At 38.0% G+C, this 20,238-nt stretch overlaps 1 protein-coding gene across 1 annotated transcript in view; it reads right to left on the bottom strand.

The window, feature by feature from the left end:
• The window catches only part of ADGRG6 (adhesion G protein-coupled receptor G6), a 131,581-nt gene that overhangs the window by 8,154 nt on the left and 103,189 nt on the right, over window positions 1-20,238 (bottom strand). Inside the window, exons 19-22 of the mRNA XM_025384092.1 lie at window positions 17,757-17,884; window positions 16,792-17,060; window positions 15,499-15,595; window positions 12,765-13,048 (exon numbers count right to left, since the gene is read on the bottom strand). Coding sequence (XP_025239877.1) covers window positions 12,765-13,048; window positions 15,499-15,595; window positions 16,792-17,060; window positions 17,757-17,884 — 778 coding nt within the window. The remainder of the gene's footprint in view (window positions 1-12,764; window positions 13,049-15,498; window positions 15,596-16,791; window positions 17,061-17,756; window positions 17,885-20,238) is intronic.

Here is a 20,238-nt window from a genome sequence, read left to right as displayed (position 1 = left end):
ATGGAAAAGTTTCTGAAAAGCATGCAAATAAGTTGCTGAAGTTGTGTCCCAGTAAAATATTAAGCAGTATATCTACATAAGGGAGGGCTTTTTAGGGGATCTGGGGCTTGAACTGAACCTTAAGTTCAGTAGGGAAGTGAGGGAAGTTTTCAGGAAGGGTAATTAATTCAGTGATAATTTATTAAGCACTGCTAAGCAGGAGGCACTGTGTTTTAGGAGTTGGAGATTCAACGGTGAACAAGGTAGACCATCCTTGTATTCATAGAACAAAGAGTCTAGTATGGAATGGCATAAATGTAAAACTTATGACACTCCTTTTAAGGGATCGTTAAAACTTATACGTTCCTTTTGAATATGGAGTATTCATCAAGAAAACTATATTATAGCTTGTACAATGGAAAAAGTGGGGAAAAGTCTTAACAGTACTCTCTTTAGATGTGCATAGTTACATTTGTAAAATATGTCTAAGGTTATGTTTTATGTCTTAATACAAAGATTCAAAGTAGCCCTTAGTTTTCAGAATAAATTATATTATTAGCAAATATTATTATAGAAAAGGAGCTTAATTTCTACATGATGGGTCCTGATCACAGTAAAATGACTAGGCTGATTTTCCTCTGGGTTTAGCTTGTTGTTTGGTGATTAACAAGCTCTGAGCACAAGCCCTGATACTTAATAGGTGCTGTCTATAAATTCCTATTTAAATCACTGAAGAAGCATTACATATTTTGACTTGCAGAAAAATGCCACTATAAAAGTACTGACTACATTTGGTCATTGATTTCAAGTAGATGACCAGCCCATAAAAAAATTCCTGGGGGCCAGGCATGGTGGCTCACACCTACAATCCCAACACTTTGGGAGGCTGAGGCAGGTGGATCACAAGGTCAGGAGTTCAAGACCAGCCTGGCCAACATAGCGAAACCCTGTCTCTACTAAAAACACAAAAAATTAGCCAGATGTGGTGGTTGGCACTTGTAATCCCAGCAACTTAGGAGGCTATGGCAGGAGAATTGCTTGAACTCAGAAGGCAGAAGTTGCAGTGAGCCAAAATAGCGCCATTGCACTCCACCCTGGGTGACAGTATGAAACTCCGTCTCAAAAACAAACAAACAAAAATTCTTGGGAAATTCAAATACGTTGATCTCTGAGAGGTATGAATAAGGCATACAACGACCTAAGTAATAGTGCATTGTAGTTATTACTATTGTCATTTGATATTAATATATGGTTATATACATATTTACATAAATATGATTTTATTACTATATAATTTATTACTAATACTTTACTGGTAATTAAGTAATTTGTAAAGGAAATAAATCCTAATGATCTATTTCTTTGAAATGTTAGATAGGGTAGAGAAGTTTTTTTTTTTTTTTTTTTTAAGAGACAGGGTCTTACTCTGTTGCCCAGGCTTGAGTACAGTGGTGCAACTGTAGCTCACTGCAGCCTTGAACTACTGGGCTCAAGCAATCCTCCTGCCTCAACTTCCTACGTAGCTAGGACAACAGGCATGTGCCACCACATCTAAATAATGTTTTGTGGAGATGAGGATTTTGCTATGTTGCCCTAGCTGTTCTAGAACTCCTGGCCTCAAATGATTCTCCTGCCTCAGCCTCCCAAAGCACTGGGATTACAGGCATGAGCCATCGTGACTGGCTGGGAAGTTCTAATTTAACAAAAGAAAAGTTCTAATAAATATAAATCAATTTCAATTATTTAGAATGCAAACAAGCACCTCGTGAAGGTCTCTGCGCTCCAGGTTGGGGAGGAAGAGTTGGAGAGGGCACCGGCTGCACACTGTCCTGGCCTATGCTAGGGCATTACAAGTCTCAGAGTAAGGGAAGATTTTCTTCTATACTCAGAATCCCTCAGAGCAGGCTTTGCAGGCTGATCCTCCTTCACAGGAATTAAGGAATAGATATCACTCGGTTAGGATTTCATTCTCACACTCTACATGACTAAATCTCATTGCTTTTCAAAGCCTTTCCATACTTAACTACATTCCCTAGTCAGGTTGCCAATATAGTAAATCCTTTCAATAAGCAAATATACTTTGTACCACCAGCACTTTGAATAGGCAAAAGTGTGTAAATAATTTGAATTGGTTACTAGATTATTTTAAGTTTTGAAGAGAGTGTGGCAGTTACACAGTAGAGTGGACTGAAGGAAGCCTGAGGTAAGGTAAATAGAGGCTACAGATGATGGAGGCTGCAGCTCTAGAGAAGGAAGTCCGCATTGTCTCAGCTTACTCTATTTTCCTTTAACGGGGTCAGAATTTCCAGAATTTGTTCTTGGAGGTATTTCTGTCACACAGCTAGAAATATAGGTAACTGTGTATTCTTAAACAATTGTTTAACAGAGACACATTTTAGAGCTGGAGGGGAATATAAACTTCAATGAAGGTCTTTCGTTCCTAGGCATTAATCCAGGTATTATTTATTAGAGGTCCTCACATGTAGCAAATGATTTTTAGTTCTGGGTAGAAGGAAAAATTGCTGAATGTTGCTTCCCTTAATACTCTATTATTCTTTTGTAACACCTAGTAGTTTTTCTGCATGCTATATATCCTGGAAAAAAAAGTCAGAGGTTGAGTCTGGTGTTCTGAGGATATCAGAAAAGAATCAGGTCACACACTCAGTTTCTTAGCCTTGTTGGGTACTAAAATGTGAATTATTTTGAGAATCAGATGCTAACCACAGTCAGAGAGGATAATGTTTAAGATAAGACTGACTTAATAAAAGTTTTTTAGATTGTATAGTGCTGTCCTGTATCATAATTATATAACACTAAATGACATTGTCTGTTTTTAAGTAACCATTGTGGTCTGTAAATATACAGGTACTTAGTATTTTTGGAAACACTGGAGAGGAGAAGTCATTTAAATGTTCTACCTTCCACTATGAATTGTGATGCTGTGGAACAAAATTAGATAATAAGAGTAACAAATTAGAATTCTTAGGAATGAATATATTTTAAATTTTAAGGTATTGTATTCATAATATATATATGGTCAATCCTATAATCTTGAGATACATTTCTATTTTAAATAAGAATAGGATTCTCATAACAGGTTATTTTACTATTTGTAGTAACTAGCCCTTTTTTTTTCCCCATGAATTTAAGTTAGTCTAGCAATAAACATTATACCAAAATTCCTCCAGGACAAAATATCCCTTTTAGAGTTTAGTAGCGGGCAGTGTGGCAGGCACCTGGATCTGTAACAGCGCACACAAGCAATATGGAAAGAAATTCTGAACACTTCAGGAAGGAGCAGTAGAAAATGAAGACAGAGAGTCAAATGCACCTGGAGGCTAATGTGAGAAAACATGGCTATTCCCTCTTAAATTCTGAGGTTGAGGCTTTTGTTTTTTGTTTTGTTTTGTTTCCTCCATCTACTTATAGATTTCGGTGTTAGAAGCAGGACTAAAATCACAAACTTTAATGGAGTTCTACGTTGACAACCAAGAAAATCTGTCTGATTTCTCATTTCAATCTCTGCTTCTTTCGTTTCAAGATGGAGTCTGGCTGTATCGCCCAAGCTGGAGTGCAATGGTGCGATCTCAGCTCACTGCAACCTCTGCCTCCTGGGTTCAAGCAATTCTCCTGCCTCAACCTCCTGAGTAGCTGGGATTACAGGCACGTGCCACCATGCCCGGCTAATTTTTGTACTTTTAGTAGAGGCGGGCTTCACCATATTTGCCAGGCTGGTCTCAAACTCCTAAGCTCGTGATCCGCACACCTCAACCTCCCAAAGTGCTGGGATTACATGCATGAGCCACCACGCCTGGCCTCTGCTTTCTATCATTTTTTTCCCCTTTGCTAATCTTCATATCACCTAGGAAATATATGCTCTTCTAGCTTTCTGGAAAGAGCATTAAGATGTGACCAGAACCAAGACAATCAGGTTTTACTTTTCATGGTACTTGAAGCTTTGTTTAACATTGTCCATGAAAGGTAGAAGCTAAAATGGCCCAAAAGATTGAACGCAGAATTAAAGCTTCTACGTCATCCTGAAAAGCTAGTGCCAGTTCAAGAAATCTTCATATATCACAAAAGGGAGTTCATGATAGACCTCTTCTGGTGCATTTTAGCCTGGAAAACTATCACTCTGGATAATCCAAGCCAAAATTCCTTAGAATTAGTTTCTTCAGCTTGGTAACTGCCTTGATTCTTTAAGAATCCATTCTATGCTAGTACAATAAGGAAAAAAACCTTCACTCTTGTTAGATGAGCAGATTCCTAATCAGCTCTGTAAACTTTCATCCCATCCTTAGCCCTGCCTTCCTTTCACTTCCATCTTTCACTAACCAGAGGTATATGCTTACCTTTTAAAAAAAAAAAAAAACTATAATTATGAATTGAAAATGTTTTAATTCTCAGTAAAATTTGCAATTTCCTCATTTAAAATAAATAACATTTTAATTGTAATGGAGAAAGGGTGTTGCAAGTAACACACAAGTGCTGAAAGTGGGCCTACGGGGGTTGTTAGGACAGAAAATGTATCGAATGCCAACTTGTCTAATACTCCTAAGAGAAAGACTCTTATGGGCCAAGGCTGGTTCAGCAAATATAGTGAAGGAAGGTGGTGAATAAGTAGCCAAGAAGGTTTTCAAAACTTGGAGTGAGAAACATTCTGAAAAATCTCAAGTAGTGAATTTAACTTTTGATATCTAATCCTTTCATCTACCAGAGAACACATTCAAGTAGCATGTTTGAAAAATAATAATACACCCATTTCTAAGTATTGATATTATGTTTACCGTAGATTGTATGGGGTTGTGTTCAACCTTGGTCATCTTAGAGCTATTTAACGATTCAGGGGGAAAAAGATACACTTAGATATTTAGGCTAGAAATTTGGCTCCCACATAGAACTCATTCCTTTCGCTTGTTTTACATGGCTTTCTGGGCAAATGTAAAATGAGTAGCCAAAGGGATGTTCTCATATCTTTCTGGTTATCAAAAGTTAAAGAATTTCTAGAAACAGTTTCCTTGGATACTACTATACAGTAAAATTCAAGGCAATGCATATTATAATGTACTTGGTGTTCTAAAAAGTCCCTTTGAAGCATCTAGGTAGAGAGGGGGGAAACAGACAACCTTGGGTCCTCATCTCTTAGAGTTCTTCAGCAACTAAAGACCACTGACACTTTCAGCAGAATTATCATCAACAAACTGGATAAATATTCTAAGTTGACTTTTTTTCTTCCCTTGGATAATAAATATCCAGAAATACAATTAAAGAGAAGACTGCAGATATAGATAACTTCAGGGATGTGAGATGCATTAGAGTGGGTAGTAATGACTGGTGTTTTAATCAGGTCACGAGCATAACATACTCTGGCAGGTTTTTTGTTTTTGTTTTTTTTCTCCCCCCCCACGCCGAGACAAGGCCTCACTCTGTCGCTCAGGCTGGAGTACAGTAACATGATCATAGCTCACTGTAACCTTAAACTTCTGGGCTCAAGCAATCGATTTGCCTCAGTCTCCTGAGTAGCTAGGAATACAGGCACACCACTGCACCTAGTTTTTCTATTTTTATTTTTGTAAAGATAGGGTATCACCAAATTGCCCAGGTGGGTCTTGAACTCTTGGTCTCAAGAAACCCTCCTGCCTTGGCCTCCCAAAGCACTTGCATTACGTGCGTGAGCCACTGTACCTGATCAGTTCTGGAGTTTTGATGGGAAAAATTGGTTAAAAACGAGTTATAGCAGATATTTGGGAAGTAGCCACATACTCTAGGTACCACTGATTTTTGACCATATTAGTCTAGGTGACCTCTGAGCTCCTGAGTAGCCTGTGTCCAAATCTTTAAACAGCTTCTGTTTTCATTTGTCACACAGACACAGTCAGCTGGCTATGTGGCTGGGGATCTTGAAGGGTTTATGGCTCTCTCTGGAAACTTCTTAAATCCTCCTTTCATACTACCAAGGTGCCCTTTAGAAAATTATTTCTCTGTGGCACAAAATGCCCTGCCAAAGGGTGAGCAATTTATTTCCTTGCAGCATGTAATGTCTCAGCCAACCTGATGTTTCACTTGTGAGGGATTGAATTGGTGGGTCATCTCTTTACCTTGGCACCAATTCAATATGTGTATTATACATGTGATTATGTAACAGCTCGACTTTCGTGAGGCCCCTAACCTCAGCCTCCAGTGGCAAGTGACACTTCATTGACATTTAGCATATTTCATCTCATACTTTGACTTAATTTTCTTAGTTTACCAATACAATAATAATAATATGCATTTCTCTAAATTACTTATGCTGAATAAGGGTAAGAGATTATATTATCCTCTACTCATTTAATGTATAGTTAGTAATAGCTCTTTTTTGAATGGAAATAGAATACTCTCTGCTGCATAGCAATTTGAATACCACAAAATTTTCTGCTTGTATTCTTTAGAAAAAATTAAAAATTTTAATACAGTGATATGCCTGTTTTACCCCGGAAAACAGCAAAAATAGCAAAAGCAGACAGATGTGTAATTCAAGTATGTTAAGAGAAGGTACATTTATCTTTTAATTTTTGCAGGAAAAAAATCAACAAAATGCTTACTCTGTAACTTAATCAAATTAAGTAGGTGATATGCTTTGGCTCTGTGTTCCCATCCAAATCTCATCTTGAATTGTAATTCCCATAATCCCCAAATGTCAATGGAGGGACCTGATGGGAGATGACTGGATCGTGGGGATGGTTCCCCCATGCTGTTCTTGTGATAATGAGTGAGTTCTCATGAAATTTAATGGTTTTATAAGTGTTTGGCAGTTCTTCCTTCACACGCTTTCTCTTGCCTGCTGCCATGTAAGATGTGCCTGCTCCCCCTTCTGCCATGATTGTAAGTTTCCTGAGGGCTCCCCAGCCACGTGGAACTGTGAGTCAATTAAACCTCTTTCCTTTATAAATTACCCAGTCTCAAGGAAGTTCTTTATAGCAATGTGAAAACTGACTAATACTGTTGGTAAAATTAAAAGACCAAAGCATTATCCTGTGGATAATTAGAAAATAATAAATTTGGTTTCAGCCGTAATTCAATTTATGACGTCATTTGCTTATTTAAGTAGGTAAAATTTTTATAATCAAACAGATAGTAACAATTTTCTGATACCCATTTAACATAATTTTTGGCAATTAAATTATACAGTTATAATTATACATAAAAATAAAAATACATGCTAGAAATAAAAATATAAAACATAAAAATGAAAATAAAGCATATATAAAATTTTATATATAGACTCTTCCAATTTATGTGAGTACCCATATAATTACACATGTATATGTGTTTATACATACCCCTTCATATATTTCCAAGAATCCTGAAAGATTAAATGGATTTTTTAATATGCTTGAGTCAAATTTTGAAGACATAAACAAATATGACAAGAAATCTATCAAAAGTAATGTATATGCCCTGATATGGTTTGGCTGTGTCCCCACCCAAATCTCATCTGGAACTATAACTCCCACAATTCTCACACATCACAGGAGGAACCCAGTAGGAGGTGATTGAATTATAGGGGCAGGTTTTTCCTGGGCTATTCTTGTAATAGGGAATGAGTCTCATAAGATCTGATGATTTTAAAAATGGGAGTTTTTCTTTACAAGCTCTCTCTTTGCCTGCTGCCATCCACATAAGATGTGACTTGCTCCTTCTTGCCCTCTGCCATGATTGTGAAGCTTCCTCAGCCACATGGAACTGTAAGAGCAATTAAACCTCTTTCTTTTGTAAATGGCCCAGTTTTGGGTACATGTTTATCAGCAGTGTGAAAACAGACTAATCCAGTAAATTGGTACCAGAAGTATGGTGCTGCTGAAAAGACACCCAAAGATGTGGAAGCAACTTGGGAACTAGGTAACAGGCAGAGGTTGGAACCATTTAGAGGGCTCAGAAGAAGACAGGAAAATGTGGGAAAGTTTGAAACTTCCTAGAGACTTACTTTAATGGCTTTGACAAAAATGTTGATAGTGGTATGGACAATAAGGTCAAGGCTGAGGTGGTCTCAGACGGAGATGAGGAACTGGTTGAGAACTGGGGCAAAGGTGACTCTTGCTATGTTTTAGCAAAGAGTCTGGTGGCATTTTGCTCCTGCCCTAGAGATTTGTGGAACTTTGAACTTGAGAGAGATGATGTAGGGTATCTTGCAGAGGAAATTTCTAAGTAGCAAAACATTCAACAGGTGACCTGAGTGCTGTTAAAACTATTCAGTTTCAAAAGGGAAACAGAGAAAATAAGTGGAAAATTTGCAGCCTGACAATGCTATAGAAAAGATAATGCCATTTTCTGAGGTGAAATTCAAGCCAGCTGCAGAAATTTGCATAAGTAATGAGTAGCCAAATGTTAAACATCAAGATAATGGTGAAAATGTCTCTAGATCATGTCAGAGATCTTTGCAGCAGCCCTTCCCATCACAGGCCTGGAGGCCTAGGAGGAAAAAGTGGTTTCGTGGGCCAGGCTCAGGGTCCCCATGCTGTGTACAGTCTAGGGACTTGGTGCCCTGTGTCCCAGCTGATCCAGCCGCCACTATGAGAGTCCAAGGTACAGCTTGGGCTGTTGCTTCAGAGGGTAGAAGCCCCAAGCCTTGGCAGCTTCCATGTGGTGTTGAGCCTGTGGGTGCACAGAAGTCAAGAATTGAGGTTTGGGAACCTCCGCCTAGATTTCAGAAGATGAAATGCCTGGATGTCCATGCAAAAGTTTGCTGCAGGGGTGAGGCCCTCATGGAGAACCTCTGCTAGGGCAGTACAGAGGGAAATGTGGGGTCAGAGCCCCACACAGAGTCCCTACTGGGGTGCCACCTAGTGGAGCTGTGAGAAGAGGGCCACCATCTTCCAGATCCCAGAACGGTAGATCCACTGACAGCTTGCACTGTGTGTGTGAATAAGCTGCAGACACTCAATGTCAGCTTGTGAAAGCAGCTGCGAGGGAGGCTATACCCTGCAAAGCCATGAGGATGGAGCTGCCCAAGACCATGGGAACCCACCTCTTGCATCAGTGTGACCCAGATGTGAGATATGGAGTTGAAGGAGATCGTTTTAGAACCTTAAGATTTGACTGCCCTGCTGGATTTTGGACTTGCAGTGGACCTGTAGCTCCTTTCTTTTGGCCAATTTCTCCCATTGGAATGGCAGTATTTACTCAATGCCTGTACCCCCATTGTATCTAGGAAGTAATTAACTTGCTTTTGATTTTACGGGCTCACAGGTGGAAGGGACTTGCCTTGTCTCAGATGAGACATAGGACCGTGGACTCAGAGTTAATGCTGAAATGAGTTAAGACTTTGGTGGACTGTTGGGAAGGCATGATTGGTTTTGAAATGTGAGGCCACGAGATCTGGGAGGGGCCAGAGGTGGAATAATATGGTTTGGCTGTGTCCCCACCAAAATCTCATCTTGAATTGTAACTCCCACAATTCCCAAGCATCATGGGAGGAACCCAGTGGGAGGTGATTGAATTATGGGGGCAAGTCTTTCCTGGGCTGTTCTCCTGATAGTAAATGAGTCTCACAAGATCTAATGTGTTTAAAAATTGGAGATTTTCTGCACAAACTCTCTCTTTGCCTACTGCCATCTACATAAGATGCAATTTGCACCTCCTTGCTTCCCGCCATGATTGTGAGGCTTCCCCAGCCATGTGGAACTGTAAGTCCAATTAAAGCTCTTTCTTTTGTAAATTGCCCAGTTTCGGGTATGTGTTTATCAGCAGTGTGAAAACGAATTAATACATGCCCTGACACCACAACAGACCCAGCTGAAACACTTGCTCCCACACATCCCACCTCCATAACATTACATGGTGACCCTGCTGACTTTAAGGTGCTCCCCTGCAAGCTAAATCTAAAAAGGACTAAAATATGTTTAGCATGGTTTTAGCTTTCAGGATGTTGCTCTGCATTCTAAAGCTTTAGCCATTGTTAAATATTATAATGACAGGTATCCATTAACTATAATATTGTATTAACAAGAAGACTCCTTACTCTAATCATTCTAGAAAAGTAAGAGTTTAATGAGCAAATCAATGATGAGTATTTTGTAGCAGCATGCTTCCTAAATTTCCCTTGGCTCTGTGCACATCTCTCTAGCTCTCCCATCCCCACCACAGTCTAAAATACTGGACCACCTCTTCCCCAAACACTGTGAGAGTCTCCTCCTACCTGCTCTGCCTACAGATACTACTGGGCAACTCTAATCCATTCACTACATTATGTCCAGCTTTATCTTTACAAAGTGCACATTGAATCATGTCACCCCCCATGTCACTCCACCTTTCAAAGACTTCCTATTATGTTTGTAAAGATTGAAATACAGAGCCTTCTGGTCTAGTCCTTGCCTCTCTGTTGTGCCTCTCTGCTTTGTCACTATCCTGCCCCTTTGGTGTTCTCAGGATATATGAGTTTCGTTTTAATACCTTGAATATACATTGTAATCACCAACTACAGCAGATTTTTTGCACATGAAATGCCCAGTATCTCAAATATTCTTCTTCCTACTCTTACTCCCATCTTTCACCTAGTTAATTCCTATCGATCCTCCTGATTGCAGCTTAGATATCATGTTTTTTTTTGTAAAATGTTCTCAATGTCACATGGTAATTTTTATAGAGCAATATATTTAATTAACCTGTCTCCCCTACTAGAATATAAATTCCATGAGGCAGAGGGACCACATCATGATTTTTGCTGGAATGACAAATATCAAAAAGAAAAAATTAGATAAAATGTAGTTTGCTTCCTTACTACCTGAGTTCATTTTGCATTCACTGAATCATTTCTTTAAGCTGTCTGAATTCTACAGGCTTCTTTTAACAAAGCATATACTTCTAACAACAAAGGCTCTCTTGGAAGGTTCTGAAAATGACTCATCGATAAAAACCATTAAGTACATTTCCATAGCATCCTAAGAAGTTTTGGCACAAGCCTGGGCAGCAAGCAATTGTTGGTAGACTCCTGTGCTCTGCATCGCTGCCTTTTAATTTAAATTTTCTTTCTGGGAGGTGTTTTAATATAACTAAATGTGCTGAAATCTGTTCTGCATTTATATGATTTAAAATTAGTCTTAAAAGTCAATGATTTATGAAGAACACTGAGTTGATGATGGTTTACAACATTTTTCCCTCCTGACAGGGGACCCATGCTGGGAAAAATAAAACATCCCAATTCTCATTAATGGAAACAGAGCTGAACAGACAACTATAGCTGTTGAAGGTTACTGAAACTGCCAGGAAATTCTAAAAGCAAAACCAAGGTTGGGCTGGCAGATCAATGTGCCTTTTATGTACAATCCTGAAATATAAAACCATGGAATTTCTAATGTTAATGGATACTTTTGTCAATATTTATTCAGGCACTTTTATGTTGTATATTATAGAAGAGAGTAAATAGAGGAATACTCACTTTATAGAGCTAGATCCCAATAAAGATGTATTTATATGCTACATACTCATTTTCCAATTTTTGGAGTTGCACTTAAGGCTTATTATTCTATTGACTAAAGATAGCGAATCTGCATGTTTCCTTTGTTATAAGACAATGAACTTGAATAAAATTTGCTGAAGTAGTTAATACATATTTATGCCAGAGGCATCTCAGATTGGATTAGGCCATCCCCAAAGCCTCTTTCTTCATCTAGCAATCCATTAATTCACCAATCATTAAGCACCTACCATGTGACAATTATATTTTGCACTTCACAAGCTAGTGGAAGAGCATGGGAGATAGGCAGTAACCAACTGTCCCCTGCAGGTAAGTACAGACTTTCTTAAAACACACCTGCAGGGAGTACCCACCTTGGCACCTCATTTGGTGCGTAATACAAATCTGCTTTCCACCCCAGCTCAGATATATTCAGCAATTTCTTCCCCAGACATCTACAACTGCAAGACCAATAGCTTCAGCCAAGCCATTTGCACTGCTCTACTCAGAAACATTCCAAGCATTCTAATTTCTTTTGGAGTGTTGGCCTCATGGTGCTTCTGCACATTAAGGCGTTTCATCAACAGTACAGGGTATATTCACAAAATCTTAAAGAATGCCATTTAATGATCTAAAAAGACAATTTATATTCACTTAAGCTTAAAAGTTAAATTTATTATAGAGTACACTATGGTATGTATTATGGAATAAGACGTATGACTGCAAGCTCTTTGAAGGAAGCCCAGTATTTTTATTCCAAGCAGATCATTGACAAATGTTTGTTGAATTGCTGAACTGTGAAAAGTTCAATATATCTCATAAAAAGATAAAAGTTTCTAAACTACAGTGTTGGTATTTATTCTGAAATCAAAGGAACCAAAAATCAAGGTGAACTGCTACTGTTCTTACATAGACTCTAAAAATTCTTCTGGCCATCAATGGTAAATCTACAGGGGACAAGGATCTATAAAGAGCACCAACATTCAGCAAAACTGTGAGGAAGGTAACTTGTCTGTTATCCCTTTAAACTCCCTGTTCAGTTCTCAGCTAGATACTTCCCTTGCTCCATATTCATTCATGAAATAATATGCATTTATGGAGTACCTACTGTCTGCCAGGTACAGTGTTCTAGGTGCTTGGGATATATCACTGATAAAAAGGCAGAATTAACATTCTACCTCATTTATCTATTCAAGACCCTTTTAACAAGTGACCACAGTGCACCTGGAACTATATTCAGCACTTGAAATAGTGACGCAGAAACTTAACATGGCATCTGTCCAAAAGTGAAGCTGCTTGCTAATATGACAAAATTAGAAAGCAGAGACTATTCATGTACAATTTATCTTACCTTGTAATGAATTGAAGATGGAGAAGAGGTACATGAAGGGGATATTTAAGGGGCCCCAGGCAAAGAATGCAAAACCCCACGTCATGCCCAACAGAAAGGTCAAGCTAACCACACTGCGCAGGTTCCTTAACACTTCTTCTCTCAGGGTCCGGTTGCTTCTCTTGCCATTCCTCCCACAGATCTGCACCATTACCACAATGAACATGGCAATGTTTAGAAAAAACATGACTCCAAAATATCCAGCACAGGTCACATAAAATATGACTGGATCCTGAATCCAACAGCTTAAGAAAAAAGAAATGAGAAAGAAAAAAGATGTATTACCATGTCCTGTTTACCTAAGACTTTTCTCAGCTTAGTTTGGGCTACTGCAGATTTTCCTCTCAAATGCCTTTAGAAAGTCACTTTACTTTCTTGGACCTCAGTTTCTTATTCAATCTCTTCATAGGTCTTTTGTTCATTTGTTTTTGGATGGCCATTGTCTTACTATCTAGGTAGACAAAGAAGACAAGGTGGCTTCCTGAATTCTGAGTTGGTATGAAAACACTTTGGTTGACTTGCTCCAAGCCATGTCTAACTTCCTTTTCTCTTGGGTGCCTGTACACTAAGAATGGGAAATTTAAAAACTCATTTTTGGTCTCCTTTGTATTTAAGGAGTGGCTGTATGACATCGTTTTATAAAGTGATATGAAAGTAGAAGTCTGCCAAAGGATTTCTGGGAGAGCTATTACTGGTAGACTCAACTGGCAAGGCCCTTATTCCTTCTTCCTGCTTCAAATGTGCAAGTGAGCTATGGAGCTGCAGCCAGCGTCTTCTGTCCAATGACACAGTGGTCAAGCCACCTGCAAAGTTGTTGGCCTTGACATTTTTAGCCACAAAATCAATACCAGTGATTGCCACTACCGTGTTTCTTGTCATGTGCAGAGTAAACTCCTGCTCACTTAAGTCACAACTAGTTGTGAGTTTGTTACTGTGGTAAAAATAATTGCTACTAATATCATTGCTGTAGATGAGGCAAGACCTTATTATAACTGAGATTAATATACAGATGCTTGTCATGCACAATTACATAGCTTACAATGATTACAAAACATCCCAGTGATATGGAGAAGAAGATACTTGATACTTAGAATATATAGACTGGATAGTAGATGAAAGAAATTTTAAAACTGTATGATATGCAAAGTTGTCAAATAATACAATTTGCAGATGTCCTAGTGGCTAATCAATTCTATGGAAATTCTTAAGACACCTCGAAAATTGGATAAATGATTTAAAGCATTACATTCATCTTGAAATTCTAGTAATTCATCTTGAAATTCTAGCACAAATGGTTATTATTCTGGGCCATGTCTTCCACGTTGGAACAAAATCTCCACAAAGGCAAAAGCTGTCCTGCACATCTTTGAATTCTAGAAACTAACATGATTCTTGCATACAGTAAATTATCAACGAATGAAATTTCCTAATGGTATAGTAGTTTACTAAATGGTACTTTAAAGTTCTGAATGAGTTGATGAACATACTTCTAAATTCTTTTATTTAGAAATTATTTATTGATTTCTACTTTTAATGTATGTTGTTATAAATGTCCCTGAAACAATACAGATTGTCCCTAGAGCTAACGTTTCTGTTACACATAGAAGTTCTTCTAAAATTCTGGAATTCCTGACCTAACCCCGTTATTTTTCCCTAGTTCTTGTGGGGTCTTTCGAGTGCCACTTTACAAATATATGAGAAGGGAAGACTGTGAAGGAATGGGACAGAGATTGGATAAGTGATGTAAGCGGGTTTGTTTGTTTTTAAGATGGAGTCTCACTCTGTCGCCCAGGCTGGAGTGCATGGCACGATCTCAATTCACTGCAACTTCTGCCTCCCAGATTCAAATGATTCTCCTGCTTTAGCCTCCCGAGCAGTAGCTGGGATTACAGGCGTGTACCACCATGTCCAGTTAATTTTGTATTTTTAGTAAAGATGGGATTTTGCCATGTTGGCCAGGCTGGTCTCGAACTTCTGACCTCAGGTGATCCACCCAGGTTGGCCTCCTAAAGTGCTGGGATTATAGGGGTGAGCCACTGCGTCCAGCTGTTATGTTATCCATCCATGAAATGTGCACAGATATGTGGCATTGTGGGTCCCATTTCAGAAATAGGCTCTTTATTCATTCAGTAATTGTTTCAATCAACATATATTTAATTGAGTACCCATGGTGGATTAATAAAATATGACAGCAGTAACTGCCCAAACTGAACAATACAAAAACCTTAATCTCAATGATCTCACAATCTGAAAAGAACTTTCAAAATTGTTTAAGAACTTGCTGATCTCTCCATTCTCTAAATTTCGACATAACATTCCCATTGGCATTGAATCATTCACTCTCTGTCTGATACTGCTATTTAACTCTCTTGAAGATGTGGGTGAGTCTGAGGAGGTGAGAGTGTTATGAAATCTTCTGAAATAGAATGGGTCTTCCGAGGCTAAAAAAACAGAGTCTTAGGCATTTTCTCAATTCTTCCATATGACAGAGTACAATGTTAATACGAAAAAGTGTCTCAAACATTTCAGGGCATTCAACTGAATTAATCTGTGGTGTAGCAGAGACTTTGGCAGTCATGCGAATAAACATTAACCTTTTAAAATGAAAGCCCTGTTATTGGCATGGAAATTAACTAATGCTAAATTTCAGGAAACAAAGGATATCTACTCATCACAAAAAGTTTTTATTACTTACAATTCATCACCTTTTTCTTTCCCGTAACTTTCTTTTCCATAGACTTCATTTTTGTTTCTGCTCGCTAGAACAATTGACACCACTAAGGCAGGCAAACCTGTTAGAAAAACACCATGACACAAACTCTTTTGAAGCATCTGAAACTGCTTCATAAGACGGCTAATGAAATGTAAAGAAGAGAGATGAAAAGAAGAGAAATGCAAGCAAGTCAACATTCCATATCCCAGATTCAAACTTCTTAGAAATGGCAACTTGGTTAACAACATAATCCCCTCCTTGGGGTTCAATGTCCAACTCTAACTGGCAACAATCCAAACCTACTCTTAAATGACAGATATTTAAATAAAATTCTGTTTGCTTAGTGGGACTCACTAGAAAACCAGAACCTGATTTGTATCAAATCTAGCACTAGTGAATGTGGTTTCATTAATTAAGACTGGCAGAGTTTAGGCAGACAAGGTCATTATAGCCTATTCTGCCTCCTTCTATGTAAAGAAAACTCTTTAGAAAAAGGGGAGGAAAAGCAAGGGGGTTATAAAGTCTTTGTAGCCTTCTCTCTCCAGAGATTAAGTATTTCCATGTATATTTCAGTGGGGAAATTCTATGGCAGGCGTGCCAGGTCTCCAAAGAGTGCGCTTATTGCCTCCTGAGGTGGTTTTGAAGGTCTTGAAAATATCTCTCACTTTTACGTTTCCATCTGAAACAGACCTGTGAGAAAGCTCTAAAATGCCTGACTCAATATGAAACTTGCAAAAACAAAGGAGCACAACAGAAGATCTCAGACAGGTTAATTCAACCACCTATGTCTGACTGAGGACTCATGTTATTACAAAAAGTTCAAGGCAATAATCCTGTAAGTATTCTGGTTGCACACGCAAGAACAACATTCTTTCTCTGGTTTCCAAGACACAGGCATGTGTCTGGGGATGAGTGTAACTAGCCATCTGAGCTGGCCTTTGTATTTTAAAGCATCATGGGAAAGACACCACTGTCTGCCAGCTGCTTCTTCAGACTTGGGTGGGCTGGCTCTGGGCTCAGGAAATAAGTTTGTGGTGACTCAGGAGTGAGGGCTTTTCCTTTACTCATGTATATAGTGAGTGCTGTTGATGAGTTTTAAAAAATAAAGTTGTGAAGATGTCCCTTCCTTAGGCTATGTATAGCTAGTCCATGGCATTCACAATTTTGAGGTTCCTCTTAATGGTGCTATTTTTGTTTAAATAAGAATTTTGCCTATGAGAATCTGGTAATTTTCATCAGGGAAAAACAAAGCCAAAAAAAATTGAAGAGGCTTACCCCAGCCAATGATGCAGAATTTTAGAATGTATCGGCGAATGTAAGTGTTAAATACTTTAACTAGAGCAATGTACATGTGAATTGCTTCTAGCCCCATCCAGGTAAAGGTTGCCAGAAGGAAGAAATGCAACAGGACTGCAACAGCAATGCAAAGTCCATCCACATTGAAGGAGGTGATCCAGCCATCTAGGAGGAAGAGGAGATTCAGGAACAGCAGGGCTGCACTCAGGTTCATCAAGATTTTGGAGGGATAATCCCTTCGCAATTTCCTAAAAAATGAAAACAGGAATCTATGACAGAACTAATACTGTATATCAATCTTTTAAGCACAGACCTGTATAAATTCATATCTTACACAACCCTGCAATAAGATAGGTAGCACCACCTTTCTGATGTGGTTCTGCTAAAAGGAGGGGCTAAGGATATTTATGAGTATTTGGCAAGTTATAAAGACTTTAAAAATATTAATTTACTTCAAAATTATTTCCAATTGTTTATACAATTTCCAGTTGGGTTTCAACAGAATTTTTTTTAATCCAGGAAAAATTCTAGAGTTATAAGAATGACATTTTTATTAAAATATAATTTCCCTAAATTATTTGAACCTTCTTGATTTCTAATGAGTTAAGGATCTTAAAAAAATTGTTTCAGGACTAATTTTATAAGATTATAAAACAAATGTTTTCATGTTTTGCAATACAGAAAGCACCTTATATAATTTTTACTTACTTAAATGTTAATCATTTCTAACAGATTCAAATGCATTTTTTAAATAGAAATACAGTAATTATAAATTAAAATTCTATAGCTAGAAAATTCATGTTGCATAATATATTTTATGAGAAACATGAACATTAGCATTGAACCACCCTACAGTGTATAAATGTTTTTCAAAGCCGAGGCAATTTTCTTATTCACATTTGGAACAGTTAGCAAAGGGTTTGGCAGATTAAAAAAATACTTACTCAAAAGCAACATATGTCAGGAGAGTTGCTGCTGAAAAAATAGCAGATATTCCACACCCAATATAGCTGATGAAAGTGAGGACTTTAGTGTTTCTTGCATCTAACTGTGAGGCACTTCTTGGAAGGTCCTACATAAAACATGGGAAGCAGCTGTAAGAATCTCTCTTCTCATGAGAATGGTTCTGTTTCACCAGAAAGTTCACTGTTAACATTAGAGCAGCTTACTCTCAGGGACTAAAACCAACAGTGTAAATCAATATTAAAATTTCCATTTATTATATTATTTTCAATCAATAAATAAAAGAAAAAAAAAGAAACATTACTTCTGTAAGCGGTTACACATTGTTTTTCATCATTACCTTCTTTCCCAAGCTTTTTGCACACCGGTATAACCTGAAGATCAAAACCACCAGGACCGTCAACAGAAACTGGAGAGGAGATGGTTGCCTTGCATAATAAACCATCAGGCCTGTTCCTAACAATTGCAGGGCTTGGGGCACCAGTTCAAATGGAGACCCTGGTAGTCTATACGGTCAAACCCTCAAGCCTTTAGGTTCCTTGCCAGGTAGCGAGTAGCTCAGCCAGAGGCTGTGCTGGTGCGGTGACTGCCATGCTCTACGGGTGGTGCGGAGGCTCCTAATCCTGGTCATTTCAATGCTTGGTATGTACGAGGTGGGACAGTCTTTATTTTCATAAATGAGATGCCACTAAGAGTTTTGGGGGTCATAGACTTTTTTATTCCTATAGTACTGAAAGGATATAATTTAAATTGTTCGGAGCTGTTGTGGAGTGGAAAGAAGTAAATACTTTCCAGTGTATTAATATAAAGTATTAATTTCAATGTGCTAAGGGAGACTTACAAAGTCTGGACTTGGTAGGAAAATCTTTCTCCTTAAATGGGGGATTGGGATAGGAATAAATCTTGAGGTAAGACCAATCACTCAATCCTGGTTGGAGGAAAAAGGTACCTCCATTATATAGATGTTCAAAAATGGAGTGTTCTTAGAGAAGGGATGTATTGAATATCTAGTGTAAACTTTTATGTTTTAAATTATGGAGAAAATGTTTATGATTTTTCCTTCTATATGTGAATTGTCTTTAATTTTCATCGAAATGCCAATAAAATCTGCTACTCACACACAGGCCTTAATTTGTGTGTGTGTGTGTGTGTGAGAGAGAGAGAGAGAGAGAGAGAGAGAGGGAGAGAAAGAAATGTGGGTTAGTCTCAGGTTTCACTGATGCAGTAAAGAACAGGTACAGTATCTCTGCGACATCAAGCAATGTACAAAGTGATGGAATTCAGCAGAAGCAAAGGCTCAGAGTCTGAGGGGGCTTCCCCTATCTTCTTATCCCAGGAATCCCTTAAAACACTGGGAGAACACAGGACACCCAAGGTACATGGGATGGGGTTTGAGTCGGTGCCACTTGACTCACAGATAGGCTACCTCAACCAATGATTCATCAGCCCAGAGAGATGAATCATGGTCTTGAGAGATTGCCAAGTGATGTGTCACAAATGCTTGAAAAACCTATGACTTGCAAATCACAATTAAATCCAGAATTTCAAATAGAAACTAAATAAGGCTGTTTATTGATACAGATTTATACACAATTTCATGTTGTTTTGTTCTTTTAGAGAATGAAAATACGAAAACTTTTATGATATAGCCAATATGAAAATGTACTAATCTTCATGAAAGCCAGTTTTAGTACAAAGAACTGTAGCAGAAGACATTAAATTCTGAAAATATTTGTAGATCAGAAGATATAATTATAGGTATGAGGTGCACTGTTTTAGCATCTCATATGGTGAATTGGTGAATGTGTCATGGGACAATGCAGACTCTGGGAGTATCTTATACAAGTGAATAAAGAGTTTCTAAGTCAAGAAAAACTCTTAACAAAATCTTGCGGGTCTGGAAAAACTGAAAAGATAAGAGAACAACACCAAAAAGGATACATTCTGAAAAGATTTTCTACCAGCAATTTTTAATATTACAAAAACAGACAAGGTGGAAAATGGAAAGATAGCATGAACGATACTTATCTTCATATATATACATATACATAAAATTAACCATTCAATCAGATGGCAGCAGAAAAAAAAATACGTAATTACAAACTCATAATACAATTTAGACAATATATGAAGGAACTGGCCATGTGAAGTCATGGGCAGGCAAACTCTGGCTGCATATAAATCATCTCTGAAGACTAAATTTTGTTATGGTTATCTAATATTAGACTTACAACATGCACACAGTTGAAATATTTAAATGAATTAAGCTAAAGCTTACATAGCTGAATGAGTGATCATGAAAAATAAGTGGTCTTTGAAAGAATGTCTGCTATCACTTTTGCAGAAAAGAGAACATGGAAGGAAGCGGAACTTTCTTTTATAATTACGTAAGGAAAACATGCAACAGTTAATTGTTCATTTTCATGCTTTGGCAGCGAAAGCAAAATACTTGTATTTAGATAG

The sequence above is a fragment of the Theropithecus gelada genome, chromosome 4 (assembly GCF_003255815.1).
Source record: "Theropithecus gelada isolate Dixy chromosome 4, Tgel_1.0, whole genome shotgun sequence".
NCBI lineage: Eukaryota > Metazoa > Chordata > Mammalia > Primates > Cercopithecidae > Theropithecus > Theropithecus gelada.
This window is presented reverse-complemented; position numbering and strand designations above follow the sequence as displayed.